At 37.7% G+C, this 25,270-nt stretch overlaps 1 protein-coding gene across 1 annotated transcript in view; it reads left to right on the forward strand.

The window, feature by feature from the left end:
- Positions 1-25,270, forward strand: part of LOC139717236 (scavenger receptor cysteine-rich domain-containing protein DMBT1-like) — a 56,835-nt gene that overhangs the window by 26,867 nt on the left and 4,698 nt on the right. Inside the window, exons 6-13 of the mRNA XM_071628735.1 lie at positions 6,660-6,669; positions 7,429-7,740; positions 8,908-9,225; positions 10,250-10,558; positions 12,205-12,513; positions 14,145-14,453; positions 23,045-23,098; positions 24,772-24,831. Of these exons, the coding sequence (XP_071484836.1) occupies positions 6,660-6,669; positions 7,429-7,740; positions 8,908-9,225; positions 10,250-10,558; positions 12,205-12,513; positions 14,145-14,453; positions 23,045-23,098; positions 24,772-24,831 (1,681 nt within the window). The remainder of the gene's footprint in view (positions 1-6,659; positions 6,670-7,428; positions 7,741-8,907; positions 9,226-10,249; positions 10,559-12,204; positions 12,514-14,144; positions 14,454-23,044; positions 23,099-24,771; positions 24,832-25,270) is intronic.

Here is a 25,270-nt window from a genome sequence, read left to right on the forward strand (position 1 = left end):
CGACTTCAATTAATTTTCTATGAAAATAATGCTTTGGGGAATTTTATTCCCACTCTGCCTCATGCATATCAAATATGTATGGCTATTTCCTCTTCAATCAATCTGTATTTTCTCACATATTGCACAAAGTGTCGCTTTTGGGGAAATAACTTTTTGTACTTACAGCTTAAAATGACCTCTGTACCTAAAAATATTACTAAATTTTATTTAAAAAAAATCATTTCTTGGATATATAACATCATATAACACTTTTGTCATGAAAACAGTTGCAAAAAATAAAGCGATTTTTTTTCCTTATTAAAAAATCATTCCCAGAACACTGACAGTCTCAGGCAAAAAAAATGCCCTATTTTTCCGGTTCACTTTTATAAAAAAGGACACCTTGAGCCATATTTTTTCCCTATTCAAACAAGCCAGAAGTTAACGGGAATCAAATCATTCAATATCGTGTATCGCGTTATTCTTTATTATGTATCAATTGCCAAACTAGCAGGTAATTTGGAAAAAAAAGTGCATCTTCAAATCCAATATCATACATACCATTAAAACGATCAAAAACACTAAATTTTCCAGGATTACTTGGAATGCACATAATTATCATATGACTGCTTTATCGTTATGTAATTCTATCCACCTAACTATCCATCGAGCCTTAACCAAAATTAAGCGGACGTACCAAGGGGTTTAGTAGAACGGTGATAATCTTGACGAAGAAAAAGAGCTTTCACTCACTTGCAATCTTCTAGAAACAATCAAGAAGAGTGAAATACTCAGTAAACTGGAAACCTTTACCCTTACAATCTTTCCAACGCAAAGGTCGGTGATGTTCATCTAACATGTCCTACACTTAAAAAAAGAATAGTATGTGTATATGAACTTCTAATGAGATAGATTTATCATTCACAATTATTTGATTCGGTACACTCAATTCTCTGTTCTGGAGGAAAGACCATGTGTCTAATATCTCTAATAAACAAGTTGAAGCAGTAACATTCAACCTTAAAACAACAAAATTGCAGAAGAATAAGATATTTTTTTTTCCTACAGATGATAAGAAATTCGGACAAATAGATTTCCACCCTTTTGAACATGACCAAATAACCTCTGCACCAATTTTACTTTTTGAGCTTGTATCATTGACTACACAGCACATTTTTAAACCTCCCTCCTCATAATCTTTTTCTAAAAAGTTGCGCCTTATTCTAGCTGGATCTGTCCAAATAAATTCATAAATAATTTCATTCACTTCGTGAATAAATAAATCTGGCACTGAGACTATGCTCGCGATATTTAACAACAGACTGAGATGATGCGTAAGTTTTAACAATCTGAATTTTCCCATAAAGGGATAGGTCTCTAGACCTCCACATAATTATGCAGTTGGGATTTGATATTCATCAAAATTCTCTGTAGTTGCGCCTTCCTGTCGTAAAAAAGAGTACGAAATATAAATTCCTAAAAAAGTGAGAATAGTTACAAATTCCACATTTCTATTGTTGCACGTCCGTTTTTTGTTTTTTGTGAAGTAGTGAACACATTTGGGCCAATTCGCATATCAATCACCTAAAAACTTTGCAAGATGAGAGAAAAAAAAAAACATTGATCATGTGATAAAAAGACTGTTATATCATCAGCATACATGTTAAGTTCTATTTCCTCGTGTGCACTCAATTTGGTTTCCCCTATTTCAGGGTTAGATCTGATATGGAGTGCAAGTGTCTCTTTTGCTGAAATGAACATATAAGGTGACAATGGATCGCCCCTGCCAATCCTAAAATATCCGGTTGACCTATCATTGTTCATAACACAACTTTCTATGTCATTATAAAACACAGCCACAAAGCTCCAAAAATGTTCTTCAAAATAATACACACAAAAAAATCAACACTTCAAATAAATATTGGCGATTGAGATTATCAAAAGTTTTTTTTTTTTTTTCCAAATGGCTGTTGTTAATCGAAACGTGACAATTATGGTAATTTTTGTAACAGGATGGCATGGTGCGAAGTTTTATTATCACTGCAAACACCACTGGCATGCGTAATTTCAGGTTAGGCGTACACAGAAAGCACTCTCTGTGTTTCAAGTGTTTTGAAGTGATACAAACACTTGATTTATGAGTGTGGAGGACAAGTATGCTCCCCTTGGTCAAATCTTCATGAATTGCTTCCATTTGCAAAACCCCAAGAAATGACGGTTTGGTCGTTGAATGCTCATGTTCTGCTGATGACAATGTTAGACTATTATCGGATTTTTAAAAGGAACAGTCTACATTTTGTCCATGATTCAAATTCAAATTCAAATTCATAATCACATTTAAACTTTTCACATTCTTGAAGGAACACATCTCCTTGCTCTTCTATCAATTTCATGCTCACTTTCAGTGCAAACACATTTCCTTCTTCTAAGCTGCTTGGAAAGCGGATCCCTCGAATCATTACATCGATCAAGCTATCCCCGACTTTTCTCGAGAGCCATTCAATAATGCTGCCTAAAGGGCTTCGCCCTCCTATGCAATTAGGGAGTTTTCGCAAGCACGACGTAGCCGATAGTTGAGAGTGCCGTGTGCAAAATTTGCTTTTGCGCATGATCAATCCGAGGAAAGTCCCGTCCTGGGGAAAACGAGTACGGTACTCGGCCAAAATAGCGTTCGGTCCCGATGCTTGGTAGGGATGAGCCTGCCAGCCAGCCAGCCAATCAGCGATCTTGTCCCCTCGCCTCCGTCCTACAGGAAAGCGAAACTGTTTAGATATGGGGACGGAAGTCCGAGTGCGGGGACTGTCACAGCTGATTGCTTTCGCGTACTCTTTGTCTTCCCGTCGTGTAGCGAAAACTCCCTAATATCAAAGGAAAAGGAACTTTGTCCTTTTCTGTGTTAACAGGATGTTTTCGGATACACGGCATTCTTAACACTACCTCAGATTCAAACTCCAAATGTAAACACCTTTCTTCACGTACTACCCGACAAAAACACAATCCTGTACCCTTTTGCCAATGTGAACTCACTGCGAAAAAACACTTCAAAAAACAAATTGCTTTGTATTTGCCTCTCAATCTGTAATGTGGCACCTGTTACCCGTCAGGTAGGTTTTAACATTCATAACACTTCGTGCCATGCCAACTTCTCATAAAGGTTACCCAGCTCATTACATTTCAAATAAACATCAATCACATGAAAAAAAGAAGAAGATATACTGTACATATATATGTGTGTGTGTGACTCTGCACCACAAAACAAACAAAAAAAGTCGCCAGACATGAAATTTTAGTTAAGAGCATATTCTGAAAGAGCAGACTTTTAGCTTTAAAATGATGCATAACTCAAATCAAATGGACTCTCCTAACCTATCTAAATATTGGAAAGAAGGCACACACTCCGGAAAAGTGTGAACTGAGAAAAGAGGCTCTGAAGTACAGTGTCTATTCAAGCGCTTAATCTTTACCAAACCGTGCTGGCTGTGTAATGAATGGGACAAAAAACAGGAAGTAAACCACCAGAGTAACAACAATGAAGGGATTATCAGATTAAACTGAAATTATAAGCATGCCTCATTGTTGAAAGTGAAGAGTGTGGACAAGGTTTTTCAGAAATGAAAACGGGATCCCAAAGACACACCTAATCACACTATTCTACCAAAAATGTTCGAGATAAACTGCTAAAAAAAACACACTTTCCTGCCCGTTTTATGATACCAAATTGTAGCATAATGTAAAAGAAGACCCGCTCTTTCAGAAAATATGAAAAAGTCAAGTTCAGCTAGGTTGACCCATTTCACTTATTTTCAGTCCTCACGCAAAATCAGTGTGTGCGACTTTATGTTCGTTTTGAGGTGCACGGTCACACACACACACACACACACACACACACACACACATATATATATATATATATATATATATATATATATATATATATATGTACATGTGACCGTGCACCACAAAACGAACAAAAAGTCGCACACACTGATTTTGTGTGAGGACTGAAAATGGGTGAAATGGGTCAACCGAGCCGATGTTGAATTTTTCATATTTTCTGAAAGAGCAATTCTTTTTCTACATTACGCTAAAATTTTAGATCATAAAACGGACAGGAAAGTGTGCTTTTTAGCCGTTTTTCAGGAACATTATTTGCCAGAATAGTGTCATCAATTGTGTCTTTACAGTCCCGTTTTTATTCCTTAAAAACCTTGTACACACTCTTCACTTTCAAGTCCTATACCTTTTGAAAGGTTGGCGCTACTGCTTTGAAAGTTGGCATTAATTAAGGACAGAATGTGTTAATAAGGTATGATCAATTTCAATTTCATCTGATAATCCAAATGCTACTATAATCCCTTCTCCTGAGACAGACTGCTTGAAAATGATTCCCCGAAATCATTAATTTCAATCGAAACTCTCCCCGACATTTCCTCACAAACCTTTCAATAAAAATCCTCTATTAGCGTCTTCTTTATATATATATATATATATATATATATACAATGTATATATATATATATATAATACATACATTATATATACGCACGAAGTTTTCTTATCCTCCGCTGACTCAGCTGGATAATTTCAAATACAAGGTATTACTAAACATAACCTTAATTGGTGTATCATAAACGTTAAATTACTAAAAAGAAAATAACACAATTGATTTTTCAGTTATTCTTCCAAAGCAAAAGCGTTTGATGCAGCAGCAAAAAAAAAAAGATAAATACATCCTCGACACTCATAAATTTTCATTATTTACCTATCACTTCATAACAGATAGGTCAGATAGGTAATCAGATATTGTTTTCTTTATCCCCCCCCCCCATGCATGATGTCAAGGAGCACATGTCATGTAGGTTTCCACATTCAAAACGCAGTGTTGCTAGTATACAATGCTAGCAACCGGAAGAAAGTGAGTATTCACTTGCTTCAATCTATTTTAAGGAGTATAAGAGTTGGAGTTCCAACTGGTTGTAATTATTCAAACAGTTGTCAGTTTTGTATTGACGTACAAAAGAATTCCACACTTGCATTTGTGCCTGTGATGATAAATGTTCCATGTCGCCGTCTTGCTGAGCAACCTGAAGATATATTTTGAACGTTAAGATAATGTTGGTTATATCTTTTAAATGAAATGAAACATAACCATTGATAAAGCATATGAAACAAAAGTCAATCCCGTCCATGCAGAAATTGGTGCAAGAGATGTATCATGTGAAAATGTGTATAACTGTACCATCCTGGAAAGCTGGTTTTATCCCTTTTACACTTTAGTTCCTACATATGAATCTGATGTGGAAAAACATTCAAGGATAATTCTTTATTGATAGATATATCAGATTAGTGCCAAGGCATGCCCAGTCGATTAATTTTCATTTTATTTCATCATTTTTGGGCAATTTCTATTCGCGCATCCCCGTGTCTTTACCATTATTATACTACCTATCTTTTATAAGGAGGGATGGCGAAAAGTAATTACCATCACAAAGACATAATTATCTTCCCTAGAAATTGGCTGGTGATTATGCAATGAGAAACGAGTCAATTGTCCTCCTATTTGTGCGGCAGATCTAGTTTGGCACATGCTTCAGATATTTTCGAGTGGCGGCCTCGAATATCTATAGCGAAGGAAATAAGACGGTTGTGGCTCGTTCGTCTTAAACCTCCCTGCTTCGGTCAATACAGACAGCTCAACACTGACTCAGTGTTGCATCCTACATAATATTATGAATCATACATTGAGTCAGAGAGGGCGTTGCGTTTATACATACATGTACAAAGTTATCACCAACGCGTGATATTATGCGTTTACACGCCCATTTTGGACCCTGTGCATAATCTATTCCTTGCACTCGCTTGTTTACACCACAGCCCCTGACAGAAATATGATCAATATTAGTAGAGTATAAAAAAAGATCACTTGTTGTCGTTATTGTTATTGAGGTGGTTGCTGTCGTTCCCAGCTTTATGAAAGCCAGGTGCAATGTGATCGCCTATTTCTTCTTTCAAATTGGACTAAAATCAAGTATGATTGAAAATAAACTTGCAAAATGATAGAATTGAAATTTCAGTATTACTTGGCAGCTAGATTTTCAACCGCTTCGTATTAAGTAAGACTATGCAGCATACCATTCATGATTCCCCCTTTTTTTCTTTTATTCTGAAGTTGAGCTAAACTCCGGTTTCGTTCATGTTGAAAACATTTTGTCAAGTTAACACACCAACACTCACCATGCTCACACACACGCAAAAGATTATTCATAGCCTTCTTGGTTATTAAAATAAGGGTCAAAGTTTATAATTATTTGAACAGGCCAATTTTAAAGTCAAATAACCCTTAAAACATTTCAAATGAATAAGATAAATAGATTTCAATACCTTGTAAGATAACCTTGATAAGAAACTTACGCGATTCCCTTTGTTTTGCATCACACAATTTGTCGAAATATGTCTAAATTGTGTGGGTACATAAAACTTGACTACTCGAACGTATCTCAATATCACTTCCAGTCCGTATATCACTTCCGTGTTCGTAAATATGAGAATCGAAATTGAGGTATCCCTATTTGAAGATGTGATTACTTTTGAGTTAATAACACCATATTTTTCAAAATGTACTGCCTTGATTTCTAGCGCAGCTTTAAAGTTACACCAAATTTTTCTTACAGTGTCTTGAGATATATGTCCGTCAGAGTTACCACTCAGGTGACAGATCCTTCCTTTGTGAAGAAATTCAAAACAAATCTAGGATTTGAAAAACGAAAAAGAAACCTTTGCGTCCTTTTTGTGCTGTGAAATAATAAGCAAATAATCAACATTGGTGAAGGTGATGGGACGAACTATCACTTCCGAGGCGATCTGGATGTAACTATCTTTCCGAAGCGCAGCTGAGGAGAGATAGCGTACACATTCAGATCGCCGAGGAAGTGATAGTTTGTCTCATTGCTTGAAACTAAAAGTTGATTATTTGCTTTATATTCCACATCTAGGGTCCTAGAAATTCCCATTTTATTCCACATCTGAAACCGTTTTAGCTGTCTTTAGGTATCCTTAGGGCTTAGGCTACGTGTGCGCGTAGATGACAAAACAATGAATTCGCTGCGCGCACCGCGCGGCACCGAAGTGAAAGTGCGTTGCACTGTGTACTATCAAGTGACCTAGGTCACATGATAGTCCACAGTGCAACGCACTTTTATTTCGCGCGTACTCATCTTGCGTTAGGACTGTTTGGACTCTGTGGAGATCAGCGAAACAAAAGGGACTATCAACATAGAGTGTAACGAACTTTTCTTCTCAGGTGATGTGATGGGCAAAACTACGCTTCATCACGTGATCAGCTCTAGACCAATCCTATTGCAACATTCTAAGTATGTGGAATATAATATGAAAATAATAAATGTAATCATTCGTGAATTTTGTGTTTCATCTTTGTCCTTGAACAAATAGTTCGTCTCGTCGATGGCGAAACACTAAGAGAAGGTCGAGTAGAAATTTTCGCGAACGGTGCCTGGGGAACGGTGTGCGATGACTCTTGGGATCTCAACGATGCTGAAGTTGTCTGCACAAGTCTTGGATATGGAGTCGCTGAAGACGCATTGAGCAATGCCGCCTTTGGACAAGGCACCGGTGATATTTGGCTTGACGACGTGTCATGCACTGGAACAGAAACGAGCATCTTTGATTGTGGCAACAATGGAATCGGAGTCAACGACTGCTCACATTATCAAGATGCTGGAGTCAGATGCATCGATGGTAATGGCCAAACAGTCTAATCTCAGACATTGTCCTGATGTTGTTGTTGTTGTTGTTGTTGTTGTTGTTGTTGTTTTTGACGCGGTTGCTGTCGTTCCCAGCCTTAAAAGCCAAGTGCAATGTGATCGCATATCACTTCTTTCAAACTAGATGAAAATAAAGTATGATTGAGAATGAAATTGCAAAGGGAATTGAAATTTCCGTAGAAATTGGTAATTAAATTTTCCACCGCTTCACATAAAATGTAAGCCCATGCAATATGCCATTTGTATTTTCTTCTCTTTTTTGACAGCTGAGCTAAAATCCGGTTTTGTTCATGTTGAAAGCACTTCGTCATGTACACGCACACACACACACACACAAGATTTTTCAAAGCCACCTTGGATTGAAATAAGAGTCAAAGATCATACATTATTTGAACAGGCCAATTTTAAAGTCAAATTACCCTTTAAACACTTCAAATGAATAAGATAAATAAATTTCAATACCTTGTATAACTACCCTGTAAATTTGACTTACACCCACACACGCATACACATGCACAGCGATTCCCTTTCTTTTGCATTACACAAACAATTTGTCAAAATGTGTCTAAATTGTGTGGGTACATAAGACCTGGGGTGTTTCATAAAGCTCTTTCGTAACATTACGAACGACTTACCAGCGACTGGTGATCAGTTCTTGCGCTGAATTATGGAAATTCTGATAAGTATAGCACATCAGAACTGATCGCCAGTCGCTCGTAAGTTGTTCGGAACTTTACGAACAGCTTTATGAAACAGGGCTCTGACTACACGAACGTATCTCAATATAACTTCCAGTCCGTATATCACTTTCTTGTTCGTGGATATGAGAATCGAAATTGAGGTATCCCTGTTATTATAAAAGTGTGATTGCTTTTGAGTTAATAACACCATATTTTTCAAACAATTACTGCCTTGATTTCTAGCGCAGCTTTAAAGTTACACCAAATTTTCCTTACAGTGTCCTGAGATATGTCCGTCAGAGTTACGATCAGGTGACAGATCCTTCCACAAAACCTTTGTGAAGAAATTCAAAACAAATCTAGAAATTGGCAAAGGAAACAAAATCCTTTGCGTCCGTTTTGTGCTGTGAAATAATGATAAGTAATCATTCCTGAATTTATGTTTCGTCTTTGTTCTTGAACAATAGTTCGTCTCGTCAATGGCGAATCACCAAGGGAAGGCCGAGTAGAAGTTTACGTGAACGGTGCCTGGGGAACGGTGTGCGATGACTATTGGGAACACGATGATGCTGAAGTTGTCTGCACAAGTCTGGGATATAGAGGCGCTGAAGACGCATTGAGCGAAGCCGTCTTTGGACAAGGCACCGGTAATATTTGGCTTGACGACGTGTCATGTACTGGAACAGAAACGAGCATCTTTGATTGTGGCAACATGGGAATCGGAAACCACAACTGCATACATTCAGAAGATGCTGGAGTCAGATGCAGCGTCGAGGGTATAAATGGCCAGACACTCTAATCTCACTCATTATCCCGATGTTGGTGTTGTTGTTTTGTTTTTCTTATGAGGCGGTTGCTGTCGTTCCCAGCTTTATAAAATCCAAGTGCAATGTGATCGCCTGTTACTGTTTTTGCAAATTGGATGAAAATAAAGATCGATTGAAAATAAAATTGCCACAAGAATTGGAATTTCCGTAGAAATTGGTAACTACATTTTTCGAACGCTTCATATATGTAAGCCTATGCAAGATGATTTTTGTATTTTTTTTTTCTTTTTTTTTTTTGATAGTTGAGCTAGACTCCGGTTTTTCCTCATGTTGAAAACATTTTGTCAAGTACACACACACGCACACACACGCACACACATGCAAAATATTTTTCATAGCCTTCTTGGTCATTGAAATAAGGGTCAAAGTTCATAATTATTTGGACAGGACAACTTTAAAGTCAAATGATCCTTGACACACTATAAATGAATAAGATAAATAAATGTTAATACCTTGTAAAATAACCTTGTTCAGTAACTTGTGAAATCGACTTACACTCACACACGCACACGCACTTACGCAATTCCCTTTGTTTTGCACTACATAAACAATTTATCAAAATTTGTCTAAATTGTGTGGGTACAAAATTTTTGACTACACGAGCGTATCTCAATATAACTTCCAGTCTGTATATTATTTCCTTGTTCGTGGATATGAAAATCGAAATTGAGTTATGCCAATGTAAGGGTGTGATTACTTTGAATTGATAGCACCACATCTTTTCCTAAAGAACTGCCTTGATTTCTAGCGCAGCTTTAAAGTTTAAACCAAATTTTCCTTATAGTGTCTTGAAATTTGTCGGTCAGAGTTACTTATCAGGTTACAGATTCTTCCAAAATACATTAAGAAATTCAAAACAAATATATGAATTAAAAAAGGAAACAAGAATTTTTGTTTTTGGTGTCATTTCTTTTTTGCAGTGAAAAAATCGTTTGTGATCATTCGTGAATTTTATGTTTTGTCTTAGTCTTTGAACAAATAGTTCGTATCGTCGATGGCGAAACACCAAGGGAAGGTCGAGTAGAAGTTTACGCGAACGGTGCCTGGGGAACGGTGTGCGATAACTCTTGGGATCTCGAAGATGCTGAAGTTGTCTGCACAAGTCTTGGTTATAGAGGCGCTGAAGACGCATTGAGCGAAGCCGCGTTTGGACAAGGCACCGGTGATATTTTGCTTGACGACGTGTTATGCACTGGAACAGAAAGGAACATATTTGATTGTGGTAGCAATGGAATCGGAGTCCACAACTGCGGACATTCAGAAGATGCTGGAGTCAGATGCAGCATCGATGGTAATGGCCAGACACTCTAATCTAACACATTGCTTTGTTGTTATTGTGGTTTCTGAAGGGGTTGCTGTCGTTCACAGCATTATAGAAGCCAAACGCACGGTGATCGTCCATATCTCTTCTTTCAAATTGGATGAAAATAAAATATGAATAAAATTAGAATTGCTATAAAACTGAAATTTCCGTAGTAACTGGTTATTAAATTTCAACTGCTTCATGGAAATAAGTCCATGCAAGATGCCTTTTCTCATTTTTTCTTTTATTTTTTTTTTTACTGTTGAGCTAAACTCTGGTTTCATTCATGTTGAAAACATTTTGTGAAGTAAACACACCAACACGCACACACACCCTCAGGATTATTCAAATAAGGGTCCCAGTTCACATTTGAAAAAAAAGTCAATTTTACCGCCAAGTGCTCTTTAAAACATCTTGAATAAATAGAACCAATAAATTTAAATCACTCGAAAAACAACCTTGATTCGACTTACTCCCACAAACGCACACAAAAGTACGTGATTCCCTTTTCCTTAACAATTTGTCTAAATAGGCCTACATCTACATTGTGTAGGTACAAAGTACTTGACCGCACGAACGTATTTCAATAATATTTCCATTACGTATATTACTTCCTTCTTCATGGAAATGAGAATCAAGATTGAGGTATGCCTCTCTGCCGGTTGAAATTGTGATTTTTTTTTAGTTTATAACACCATATTTTTGTAGCTTTAAAAATACACCAAATTTTCCTTACAGTGTCTTGTGATTTTCCCGTCAGGTTGACAGATCGTTCAAAATTACATTTGTCAAGAAAATTTAAAACAAATCTAGGGATTGACAAAGGAAACAGAAATTGTTTTTTTTTTTTTTGTGGTGTGAAATAATCATATGTGACCCTGCACCTCAAAACAAACAAAAAGTCGCCAGACATGAATTTTTAGTTAAGACCATATTCTAAAAGAGCAGACTTTAAGCTTTAAAATGATGTATAACTCAAATCAAATGGACTCTTATGGACTCTTCTCAAATGGAATCTTAATATTGGAAAGAAAGCACAAACTCAGGAAAAGTGTGAACTGAGAAAAGAGGCTCTGAAGTACAGTGTCTATTCAAGCGCTTAATCTTTACCAAACTGTGCTGGCTGTGCGATGAATGGGACAAAAAAAAACAGGAAGTAAACCACCAAGAGTAACAACAATGAAGGGATTATTAGATTAAACTGAAATTAAGCATGCCTCATTAACACATTCTGTCCATGATTAATGCCAACTTTCAAAGCAGTAGCTTTATCCTTTCAAAAGTTATTAGAGTTGAAAGTGAAGAGTATGGACAAAGTTTTTCAGAAATGAAAAAGGGATTCTAAAGACACACCTAATCACACTATTCTACCAAAAATGTTCGAGATAAACTGCTAAAAAAACACACTTTCCTGCCCGTTTTGTGATACCAAATTTTAGCATAATGTAAAAGAAGACTCGCTCTTTCAGAAAATATGAAAAATTCAAGTTCGGCTAGGTTGACCCATTTCACTTATTTTCAGTCCTCCGCAGAATCAGAGTGTGCGACTTTATGTTCGTTTTGAGGTGCACGGTCACATAAATCATGTGCTCAATCGTTACTTTTATGTTTCGTATTTGTTCTTGAATAAATAGTTCGTCTCGTCGATGGCGAAACACCAAGGGAAGGTCGAGTAGAAGTTTACGTGAACGGTGCTTGGGGAACGGTGTGCGATGACTCTTGGGAACACGATGATGCTGAAGTTGTCTGCACAAGTCTTGGATATAGAGGCGCTGAAGACGCATTGAGCCGTGCCGCCTTTGGACAAGGCACCGGTGATATTTGGCTTGACGACGTGTCATGTACTGGAACAGAAACGAGCATCGTTGATTGTAGCAACAATGGAATCGGAGTCCACAACTGTGGACATTCAGAAGATGCTGGAGTCAAATGCAGCGTTGAGGGTAATGGCAGGACACTCTAATCTAACACATTGCTCTGTTGTTGTTATTGTAGTTTTTGAAGGGGTTGCTCTCGTTCACAGCTTTATAAAAGGCAAGCGCACGGTGATCGCCCATCTCTTCTTTCAAATTCGATGAAAATAAAGTATGAATGAAATTAAAATTGCAATAAAAATGAAATTTTCGTAGTAACTGGTTACTACATTTTCCACTGCTTCATATAGATAAGTCCATGGAAGATGCCTTTTCTCATTTTTCCCTTTTATTTTGTTTTACAGTTGAGCTAAACTCTGGTTTCGTTCATGCTGAAAACATTTTATCAAGTAAACACAACAACACGCACCCACACGCTCAAGATTATTCAAATAAGGGTCCAAGTTCATATTTGAAAAGTCAAATTTTACCGTCAAGTGGTCTTTAAAGCATTTTGAATAAATAGAACCGATAAACTTAAATCACTTGACAAATAATCTTGATTCGACTTACTCCCACACACGCACGAACAATTAACATGATTCCCTTTCTTTTAACAATTTGTCGAAATATATATAAATTGTTTAGGTACATTGATAGTACTTGACCACACGAACGTATCTCAACATAACTTCCAATCCGTATATCACTTCCTTGTTCGTGGAAATGAGAACCGAAATTGAGGTATGCCTATATGTGACCGTGCACCACAAACCCAAAAAGTCGCATCCCTTGATTTTAAGTGAGGACTAAAAAAAGGTGAAATGGTTCGAACAAGTCAATTTTGAGTTTTTCATATTTCTGAAAGAACTATCCTTCTTCTACATTATCCTTTAGTTTGGTATCGTAACATGAATGGGAAAGTGTGTTTTTAGCAGTTTTTTTCTAAAACCCTTTTTGGGAGAAGAATAGAATGATCAGGTTTGTCTTAGAAATGTCTTGAAATCCTTTGCACGCTCTTCACTTTTATGTCTTGTAACTTTTGAAAGGATGACGCTACTGCTTTGAAAGTTAGCATAAATCATGGCCAAAATGTGTTAATAGAACATGTTCAATTTCAGCTAAATCTGATAATCCCTTCATTGTTCTTGCTCTGGTGGTTTGCATCCTGTGTTTTGTCCCTTTCATTTCACAGCTAGCGCAGCTTGGTAAAAATTAAGCGCTTGAATAGACAGTGTACCTCAGAGCCTCTTTTCTCAGTTCACACTTTTCCAGAGTGTGTGCGTTCTTGACAGTATTTAGGCAAGTTAGGGTAGTCCATATGGATTGAGTTATACATTATTTTGAAGCTTATAGTCTATTCTTTCAGAATCTATCCCAAACTGAAAATCCATGTCTGGCGACTTTTTGTTGGTTTTGTGGTGCAGGGTCACATATGTAAGGTGTGATTTTTTTTTTTTTTTTATAACACCATAGTTTTTAAAAGCCAACTGTTGTAATATCTAGCGTAGCTTTAAACGTACACCAAATTTTCCTTCCTGTGTCTTGAGATTCGCCCGTCAGGGTGACAGATCCTTCCAAGTTACATTTTTTTAGGAAGTTTAAAACAAATCTAGGAATTGACAAAGGAAACATAAATTGTTGTGTCTTTTTTGTGTGTGGTGTGAGCATACGTGCTCAATCGTTACTTTTATGTTTCATCTTTGTCCTTCAAAAATCAGTTCGTCTCGTCGATGGCGAAACACCGAGGGAAGGCCGAGTAGAAGTTTACGCGAACGGTGCTTGGGGAACGGTGTGCGATGACTCTTGGGATCTCGATGATGCTGAAGTTGTCTGCACAAGTCTTGGTTATAGAGGCGCTGAAGAGGCATTGAGTGAAGCCGCCTTTGGACAAGGCACCGGTGATATTTGGCTTGACGACGTGTCATGCACTGGAACAGAAACGAGCATCGTTGATTGTGGCATCAGTGGAATCGGAGTCCACAATTGCGGACATTCAGAAGATGCTGGAGTCAGATGCATCGTTGAGGGTAAAGGCCAGACAGTCTAATTTCACACATTGTCCTGTTGTTGTTGTTGATGTCGTTCCCAGCTTTATAAAAGCCATGTGCAATGTGTTCGCCGAAATCTTCTTTCAAATTGGGGAAACAAGTGTGATTGAACCCTAACAAAAACTATCTGTGGTACTTGTCGGTACCATACAATGTACCACACAAACATATGCCAGCACATAGAACTTGACTACGAGAACGTATCTCAATATAACTTCCATAGCGTATATCATTTCCTTGGAGAAATTGAGATATATTCGCCTATATGAGGGTGTGATTACATTTGAGTTAATAACAACACATTTGTGTAAGAGAAGTACCTTGATTTCTAGCGCAGCTTTAAAGTTACACCAAATTTTCCCTACAGTGCGGCCGCCGCCAGAGTTACTCATCAGGTGACAGATTTTTTCAATTACATTTGATAAACAAATTCAAAACAAATTGAAGAATTGACAAAGGAAACAGAATCTCTTTTTATTTTTTGTTCTGCGAAATAATCATATGACCTCATTCGTGACGTTTATGTCTTGTCTTTGTCCTTGAAAAAGAAATAATATGTCTCGTCGATGGCGAAACATCAAGGGAAGGTCGAGTAGAACCGTGCGCGATGACCTTTTTTTGATTAATGTTTATTCGTGTTATGCGGACAAGAAAAAATGACTTTAATGGAAAGATTACAGTTTCCTTTATCAATATCTGTTCTCTTTCTGTTTCCAAAAAGAAAGAAAAATACTTGGATTTTTCTTCTAACCTACCTTTTTTTTCCCAACGTAGTAGTACAGTACTTTCCGCATAATCGGGTAGGCTCGAGCAGAGCGTTTCTTACCCGATTAAGCGGAGTACCCGATTGACAGAAAAACACGTCTCATTCGAAATTGACACACACAATGTGTATATACATGCATTGTACACTGCACCAAACACCTACACTGTATACTGTAATACTTAAAAGAAGAATGAAAATAAATGAATTGAATTGAATTGAACACGCGTGCTTGCACGGCACATTATACATACATTTGTACCTTACACTTGCTCAGTCACGAGCAATAATTACACTCATTTTATGGACAAATATATCTTCAGAAAACTTTGTCGTTTGACTATAGACTCCTCGCTAACACGCAGGCCTTTTTCCGAAATGAACACGTCTCTTTGCATGCGCTAGAACCTCGGGTTACTTTTCGAGATGTGACTGGGGAAAAGCAAAATCATGGAGCTGGTTAATTGCCCGATTTGCAAACTTCTCGTATTGTGAATGTTTTTGCGGAGCAAGGGAGGAGCGCAAGTGTGTCCAACTGCTGTCTGTCTATGCAATTGTGAGTGCCAGCTACATGTGACATGTTCGTTTACTTGCGGCAAGTCAGTAGTAACACATGTGTTTTCATTTTTAATCACTCCCCAAATGATTAGTCTTCTGTGCAAATTTAACAGAGAATGCGATTAGCAGTGGAAAATTTGACATTCATGATTTCTTAAAGTGCGATGAAATGTGGCTAGAAATTGAGTATATGGATATAAGAACGAGTTAAATCTTATATGAATGTAAGAATGAAGGACTTGGGTCATTCTTACATTCATATTATAGCGCCCTCTCTTGTCCTTCTCTCATCTCTATAGCAGAATATCATGTATATGAATCAAAGAACGACCCAAGTCCATATGAATCAAAGAACGACCCAAGTCCATCACACAAAAAGGCCTATCCACAATTAATGTTAATGTTAATTGTCATAATAATATATGTTCTAATTTGTATATACAATGTTGCCTTCCCATCACAGTTAAATAGAATATTATTGGACAAACAAAAAAGATATGAAGTTTTTGTTTTAGTTTACTCGAAATGGTCTTCCATGGACTTGGGTCGTTCTTATATTCATATACTCAATTAGATTAGGAGCAAATTATTTATTCATTTATGCGGAGGGGCTACCCGATTATCAGGTAATTTTAATGTGCATTGGAACTGATTTTGACATTACTTCCCAATTAAACGGAGTACCCGCGATACCCAATTACGCGGACATACTGTATAATTGCTTTGCCATAAAACTCGCATGAAGACGGAGATGTAGTTGACCGTGGAAAGTGGATACATGCACCACTTCACTGCTTGCACATAGGTGGATTACCAACCTGTCCGTTCTCCGTCGAGTGTGGGGGGGGGGGGAGGGGAGGTTGGGGCATCGAAGGCTCTCAGAGAATTTCGGAAGGAACGGGTTAATGTGTCTATGCACACTGAACGAAAGAAAATAAAGAAATAGAGGAAAATAACCATGACAGAGAGAGAGAGAGAGAGAGAGAGAGAAAGAGAGAAATTAAAGATTAAGAGTGTTTTTTTTTTAATGCACACACAAGGAATCAGTGCTGTGCCAATTTAAGTTATCAGTTAAGCCAATTGACTAGAATATATACACAGCAATACATTGGCTAACTGATATTTTCTTAAGATTTTTAGCCATGAAACATCGTAGGCGTAAATTCAAAGACTGAAATATTTGCATTTGTGTTCATGAGGTTATCTGGGCATTTAAATGTTCAAGCAAAATACAGGTGCATATCACAGATTGCAAGTTGCGATGTTTGAGGTTGATAAATGTGTAGCAGCAAGAACGCGTGTTGCGACACAAATTGTCACCCCGTCACAAATTGTCGCCCCTGAAACAGGCGACAATTTGTGACGGATTTGGCTGCACAAATTGTCGCCAATTGGCGACAATTTGTAAAGAGGGCTGACGGCACAAATTGTCGCCCGCCCTCGAAGCATACTTTGGGGGGCAATATCACTCTTGACACAGTCGTTGAAATACCAACATATAACTTACCGTCATGGCTATATCCATGCAAACAAGCCATGTAAAAAAGTCACGGTGAGGTTTCAAGGAAGTGTGTATGTGCGCGCGCACATGATAATTGAGTGTCCGTTCGTGCGCGCGCGCGTGTGTTTGTGTGCGTGTGTGTGTTTTTAATATATTATGGAAGAATGTGTGTTGAGGTGGTTTATATGCATTATGAGGATTTGCTTGAGTGTTTGTTGGTGTTTGTTTATAAATACGTATGTATTTGTGGTGTGCATATGGCAGTTCGTTTGTGCTAAAATCAACTAAGGATTGAGAAATTATTTATGGCGGGTCGAAGTTATTCGCTCATACATAAAGCATGCCAAACTTATTCTGGTACAAGGAAAAGTGATATGGAAGTTGAAGTTAAGACTGATGGAAGAATATGACTGCAGTGAAAAATTGAACAAAGACAGATGATATTTAGGGAGGGTATACCTCCCTCGTATGCCTTTTCTCTCGGTCTCTCTCTCCTAGTCCGCCTCACCGCTGAAATTGACACACCTATGCTATTTTGAAATCAACGCCGCAGTGAACTCTATAAACATGTGCTCATACACGTAGAAGGCATTACCTGCATTGCCACAGTAGAGCCTGCTGCTGCCCAAAAAGTTAGTTCGCACAAACATCAAAACACAAACACAAACAGACACACACACGCACGCAGGCACAAGTATACACATAAACAAACCACTACTACTATACAACCACCACACACGCACAGTTTCCACATAATAATTGTATTATTAAACTCCAAACACACACACACACACACACACACACGCGCGCGCGCGCACAGCTATGCGCAAACGTATACACAAGTCACCTACAAATCATACACAGCACATAATGTATTATACCATGCAGCCCCCCCCCCCCCCCCACACACACACACAATATTACGAAAAACCGACCAGTCTTACCAACCCCACCAAAGCACAACACCGGAGCAACCACCCCAACCACACAATTCACATTGCATGGCCTTCGACAATTTGTGCAACTACGTTTCATTTTGCCAGGACAAATTGTCGCCACACGACAATTTGTGACGGGGCGACAAACGTGGAAAGAGATTCTTTTCACCTCCCTGGAAGCAGCGTATGAGTGGATTAAAAAAAAAATGATTGTACAAACTGAATCTCGGCCATTTATTTAGACAGCGATACCAAAAGAAAACGCACGACAGAACTTCAACTATTGTGTACATTCATGGCAACATTATTGAATGCATTATGTATCTACGTTTGTCAATGTGGGGGAGGGGGGGGGGGGGGCGGCTGTAGGCCGAGGGGATCAATGCCAAGATCCCTCCCACTTTTTTTTTTAACAAGCTGAAAGTTGTGTGTGTGTGGGGAGGGGGGTGGGGTGGGTGGGAGCGCCCCCCCCCCTTTCCTCGGCTCCTGTAATACAGTTAGGCCTATTTATAATGCGCCATGAAATCCACATGAGTAATGTGCTCAAGGTGCAAGGGGATATAATGAATTATGAAGAAAAAAAAATATTAGCACATGTACACGGAAGTAAGTGTAGTTGAAAAGAATGGAACAATAATAATCAGAAATAAGATATGAAACTGGAAAATCAGGTGCAAACAAAGGAGTCTTCAGGGCAAATCTAAAACAGTCAACAATCGAAATATTTCGAATATCGAATAACTTGCGGCAACTGACTCCGCTGGTGCAAAGGTTCAACCTGTGCAACGACCGATCCCGCATGATTTCTCAATTCTTTGGAACAAGCAATCTGATGCAAATTGAACTATTTAATCCCCGCGTTGTAATGTCGAACTCGTTGGCTTTTTTTACATACTGTCGAACTCATGGGCCTTATTTGCCTACACTGTAAAAACATCGGTGTTAGATTTAACACCACGGGTGTTAAATCTAACGACGATCAAACTTCAATAAAGGACCACACCCACAGGTGTCAAAACTGCACTGTGATGGTGTTGAAAAGTGTTCACCTGACACTTCGTTGTGTTAATTTGACACTGTACCTGGTGTTATTTTGACGCTGTACTGGTGTTAATTCAAAAATAACACCACATGGTGTTGATTGGATATTTGTTGGTGTTAATATCAATGGTTTAACACCCGTCCACCTTCAATAAGAGACCACACCAGCTGGTGTTACTTTGGTGTAAATTTATTTTCACATTTTTTCAAAAATCTAGTATTTTAATGTAAAATTCTTGACCGTCTTGTTTAAATTAAAAATCAACAAGAAGTGCAGTTACTAAGAAACTCTTCAAAAAACAGTTTAAAATTTGGAAATGACACCCGGAGGTGTTAATTCAACACCATAAATAAGCACCGAAAATTTAACACCAGCTCGGTGTTCACTATTTAACACCGGACTTTTTGCAGTGTAGTGTCGAACTCATGGGCTGTATGTCTCGTGAGCTGTATGACACATGGACCTTTTTTCAATGTCGAACTCGTGGGCTGTATGACTCGTGGGTGTCGGTCTCGTGGGATGACCCCATTGTATGTATGAATAATACCATGTTTAAATACAGTAGCATGACCATGTTTTAATTTACTGAGAGTTGAATGTAAGAAAAAGTGTGTATACGGGTAAGGCTGAGGAATAAACACAGACTGTCAGCCTTCATAATTATCAGAAGAAGGACGCTATCCGGTCTTTTGTCGAGCACAATGGAGCTGTGGGGAGACTAAGGAATCGCCTGCGGCGTCTGTCCGTCCGTCGTCCGTCCGTCCGTCGTCTGTCCGTAACGCTACAAAAACTTGAATAACTCTCTACTGAGGACTCCAATCTCAATCAAACTTGGAGGGAAGAGTGGTTAAACAAAGTTTAACACACATTTCACATATCATGAAGGTCACCTAAAGGTCAAAAGTCACACGCAGAGGTCAATGAGCTTTATAGGACCCAATGTTAAGTTTGCACAGCGCGTTTCGATTATGGCTCATAACTTTTGATGTATGTCCATTTGTGACCAAACTTGGATGGAAGATGTTCCTTGGGGAGTTTAGGGTCACATCAAAGTCAAAGGTCACAGACAGGGGTAAGCAAACTTTTAGGGCCCAATGTTAAGTTTTTTTTTTTGTTTTTTTTGTTTTTTTTTTTTTTTTTTTACGGCGCGTTTTGATTATTACTCAAAACTTTTTATCCCTTTCTCCGTTTGCGACCAAACTTGGATGGTAAATGTTCCTTGGGGAGTTGAAGGTCAACAAGATGTCAAAGGTCAAAGGCGGGTCAATGAACTTTTGGGAGTTAAAAAAACATGAATTTCGTTTACTTGAATGGGCGAGATACAATTAGGCACTTGCCTTGTTCCAGAAATGAGTATTCTTTTCTGTTGTTGCTCCGTTTCAAAAAATAAACCATCAAACAAACAACAACGAATGGGGATTTCGAAAGCGTACACACACGAATTAAAAAAGAAGCAACGGAGACAAGATTGATGGCAGTAATTCATCAATATTATAGCGTTCATGGCCATACACAGGACTATTCTATTTTGGTAAGGGGGAGGATATGTTCAACATTTGGGGGGGGGGGGGGTTGCCACTCAAACGAGGGAGCGCAGCGACCGAGCGGGGATGGAGTGGGAGGACTGAAGCTACTTCCTCCCACACGAGGGAGATGTCGCATGTTAAGAACTGATCCACACGATGCGATGCCTTTACTCTTTATTAATTGGGGTATATTTGAGCAATTTCCAACCAAACAGTAAGAATATTAAATACGCAAGGACAACGTGGAAGACTAAATTGTGTTATTTGTAACATCTTTTCCGCGCATGAGTCTTCACTGTCTTCGATGGAGATGAACCAAGGCATAGACAGGCATATATACATACACACCTTTTAAAAATTATTTACGGTGTTAAAGCGCAAGATAAAACGCAAATGAAATTTCATTGATGACGACAGAGAATGCGATTTTACTCCCCCCCCCCCCCCAGAAAAAAAAAGAATGACCATACATGTTTCCAAGAATGACATTTTTTGAGATTTCAAATTGAACTCACAAACAAAAATAAGCTAAATTAAGATTTGAAAATCTTCCTCAATTCAAGGCGTTACACAGAATATAGCTGCTTAAGGGATGTGCCACACCATGTGCAGAGCATTACGATTCATGCAAAACATGGAAGATGAATATGTCCTTATATTCGATACATTAACCCTATATTAAGCCCAAGCTATTTTGACCGCTGGCATGCCCCCATATAACTTTTTTTTTTATTATTATTTCATGTATCATCGTCATATTTGGCACATGGGTAGATTAACTTATACTCTACATGACCAGACATTTGAATTTTCTCAAGGTCACCCATGGAGGGCGCTATTTACCAAAATATGAAGAAATAATTAGGTAATATGTTTAAAACATGATTTTTCTGTATAATTTCTTTATCCCCATTATATATGTCTTATTATAGATCAATCATTCTCATATTTGCCACAAATGATAAGCAAGTGGAATCTTATTATTTGTTATGATTGAAATTTCTCAAGGTCACCATGTGGGGGCACTATTCATATCAACATAAATAAATACATAATGAGAACCGAGATGAAATGTTTGGGATTGGTACATGTATAGTTATGACATTTCATATTTGCATAATAGTGGAACTTTGAGATTGCAAATTTATGATAAACTAATGATATTAGAGGCATAACTTGGGTGAAGGAATCAAAATAAGACACAATAGAAGGGCAATCTTTAGAAAATATTATTGTTTTCAATTATCTCTATTATATCTATTGTTTTATGCCTTTGTCATATAAAAACAAAGGAAATAATAAGAAAAACTTTCCAGGAGCATAATTACTTAAAATTTTGCTCCTTCACCAAATCTCAGCTAAGAAACACCCATTTCATACACTGTAATACTGTTAAATGAAATGGGAACAGAACAAATATGCAAAATCTGACTGACATGGTTGTCAGTTTGTGGTTGCCATGGCAACCAGCAACATCAAATATAACTAAATTATATATCAAAATGTTTGCAAATGTGGTTGAAATCGGATTAAGGGCGAAGGAGTGGTAAAGGAAAATCTGGTAGGGGGCACAATGTGCCCTCTCCCCCCCCCCCCCCCTTGGGCTTTATAGGGTTAACACTCCCGATGTCATCGACGTTAAGTAGTCAAGTCACTTCTTTCTTCTTCTTTTTTCCGTTTCAGGTTATGAAAAGTACATCCTACAGGAAAATCAGACAGTGACTTATTATATCTAAGAAATTATTCCATAAAGACAAGAAATGTCTTTGTACTGTTTTGTTTGGATGTTGACTGCATATTAGTATCCTTTTCCGTCTACGCTTGTTTCATTGCTGTCAGTCTTGGTAGAATCCTTTGCCTAATAATACTCTCACAATAACTTCTACGATTACACTTTAAGTAACTGACAGCGGAATTTCGTGAATTCCCCACAACGAAATTCCGTTACAATGTGTATTAAGTACCGAAATCAAAGGCGGCTGTGGTTAACTCTCTTTGTAATATTAGGAAATAATAGATACCACACACAGTGGATCATTGTAGTACCAAGGACACTCAGTAATCACTGGTCAAATAAATTTTATGACAGCGTTTCCAACAAAATGTATAGGTTGAAGTTTAATATCTATGACACGTTTCCATGATTGTCCCTTTACTCTGCTTCCGATGACGTCAGTCTCAGTAGAATTCTTTTCTCTTCACTCCTGACACTATTCTATTTTATCCCGTGTTTAATCTGCAGTGACCGGCTATGGCACGACAGAAGAGACCCGGAGCTTTACCCAGTTCGCACCAGGTAAGAATGGCCCTGACTATCAGGCTCTTAACTCATGTGCCATGTTCGCAGTCGACGGCGTGCCAAATTCGCATATTTTGCTCAAACGTACAAACCCGTGAAAATGATTCGTGTAATAATTCACAATCATAGACGATAGAACACTGACTGTTCAGTGTCGGAGAAAATTTACAACATCTGCATTTTTCAAGAGATGACAAGTTTGTTTGTTTTTTGTAGTTGCTTCGAGTCTAAAAAGCACATGGAGGAATAATGTACCCTTTACACAGAAATAAAATATCAACAAGGGGGACAAAATTCATGATTTCATCATATTAGTGTAATGCTCAATAACTTTAAAGAAGATACTGTTCTATATATTGACAACTTTGGGTTGGGCCTTTACATAATCTTACGACAGTGTAGGATATAACTTCCCGGCTTCTTTATTGTTGTAGAGGAATAATCCATAACTGTAAATGTGTCATTTTTTGTTTCTCACCTTTGCTTATTCGATTTAAAGTCATGGCCGAACGATTAAAGCATAAAATCATCATAGTTGCTAATTCTGTTATTGTCTGTAGTAATCAATTTAAATTTGTAAGATTTGATATTTAAGAAAATTATGGGATTTTCTTTTTCATATGTATGTCCGTTAGTATATATGTATATTATATATTCATGTATAGACATAATAGTGATAATGGATGTAACATCAAATACATTGTCCCTGTCTCGGTCAGTCACATTACGTGAGTTAAAAAAAAAAGAACCCAAGAGGAGCATTTTGTCATGACGTAGACACAGACTCAAGCACACAGACACACAGACACACACACACACACACACACACACACTAGTAATTTTGCAGCTCATCTCCATTCTTATAGTATACGTTCAGACGCTTGTAACAAGAAGAAAAATAGATAAATAGATTGGAGAAGTAGCCAAGAATGACATTTCATGAAATTGAACTCAGAAGGAAAAATAAATTAAGTTTACGGTAAGACATCTTGATCTTTAAAGCGCTACACGATATATGGCTGCTCCAAGCCGTTCCACACCATGGTAAACATCATGGCATCATGCACTGAACTATAGAAAATGATTATATCCTTACTTCAGATACCCTGACATTCCCGATGTCATTAATGTTTTGTCAAGTCTAGTAACGTATTCTGTTCGGGTAATAAAACGCACATACTACGCCAAATCAGAACATTTATTACAATTAGGAAATTATTCCGTGAAGACAAAATATTTTGTTTTATTTGTTTTGTTTAGAAGTTGTTTGTATATTGGTATCTTTTTCATCTGCTCTTGTTTCATTGCTGTCAGTGTTAGTAGAATCCTATGCCTACACTCTCACACTATCTTCTATGTTTACACTAGAAGGTAACTGATTTTTCGTTACAATGTATCAAGTGCCGAATTCGTAGGCGGCTGCAGGAAACTTTCTTTGTAATATCAGGAAATAAAAGATGCCACTCACAGTTGATCATTGTTAAACCAAGAAAACTATCAGACACAGAAATGACAACATTTCCCACAAAATGTATATTTTGAAGCTTGATATTCGTAACACGTTTTCAAAATTGTCTCTTGACTCTTCTTCCGATGACGCAAGTCTCATTAGCATTCTTTGCTCTACACTCCTAACACTAAATATTTGTATTTTTCTCCTGTGTTTGCAGTAATCAGCTATGGCACGACAGGAGAGACCCAGAGCAGTAACTATACCCACTTCGCAACAGGTAAGAATTGCCCTGACAATCAGTCTCTTATTAAAGAAAAGCCTCGTGAAATCATCGTATTATCATTGACAATAGAACAATGACTATTAGCTTCAAACGTGGCGGAAGAAATTACACCATCGGGATTTTTTAAAGAAATGATCTTTTTTTTTTTTACTTGCTTCGGGTCTGAAAAGCACATGGTGCCATAAATAATGTACATACATGAAAATGAAATGAAGAGTTTGTTCGCAAAAACCGATAAGTTCGTTTTTGAAGATTTTGGTGTAGGGTTTCTGTCATAAAGTACAAAAAAAAACCTTTTAGATAATATATTGGTCACTATATGTAAATGTTTTTATTATTCTCTTTATTTTTCTTGTTATTTAATCGCAAATATCTCAATTTGGCAAATGTGGACTTATCGTTTTTTGCGAACAAACTCTTCAAATATTATCGA

Source organism: Diadema antillarum, unplaced genomic scaffold, assembly GCF_040938485.1.
Source record: "Diadema antillarum isolate AM-2024a unplaced genomic scaffold, OU_Dant_1.0 scf00000073, whole genome shotgun sequence".
Classification (NCBI taxonomy): Eukaryota; Metazoa; Echinodermata; class Echinoidea; order Diadematoida; family Diadematidae; genus Diadema; species Diadema antillarum.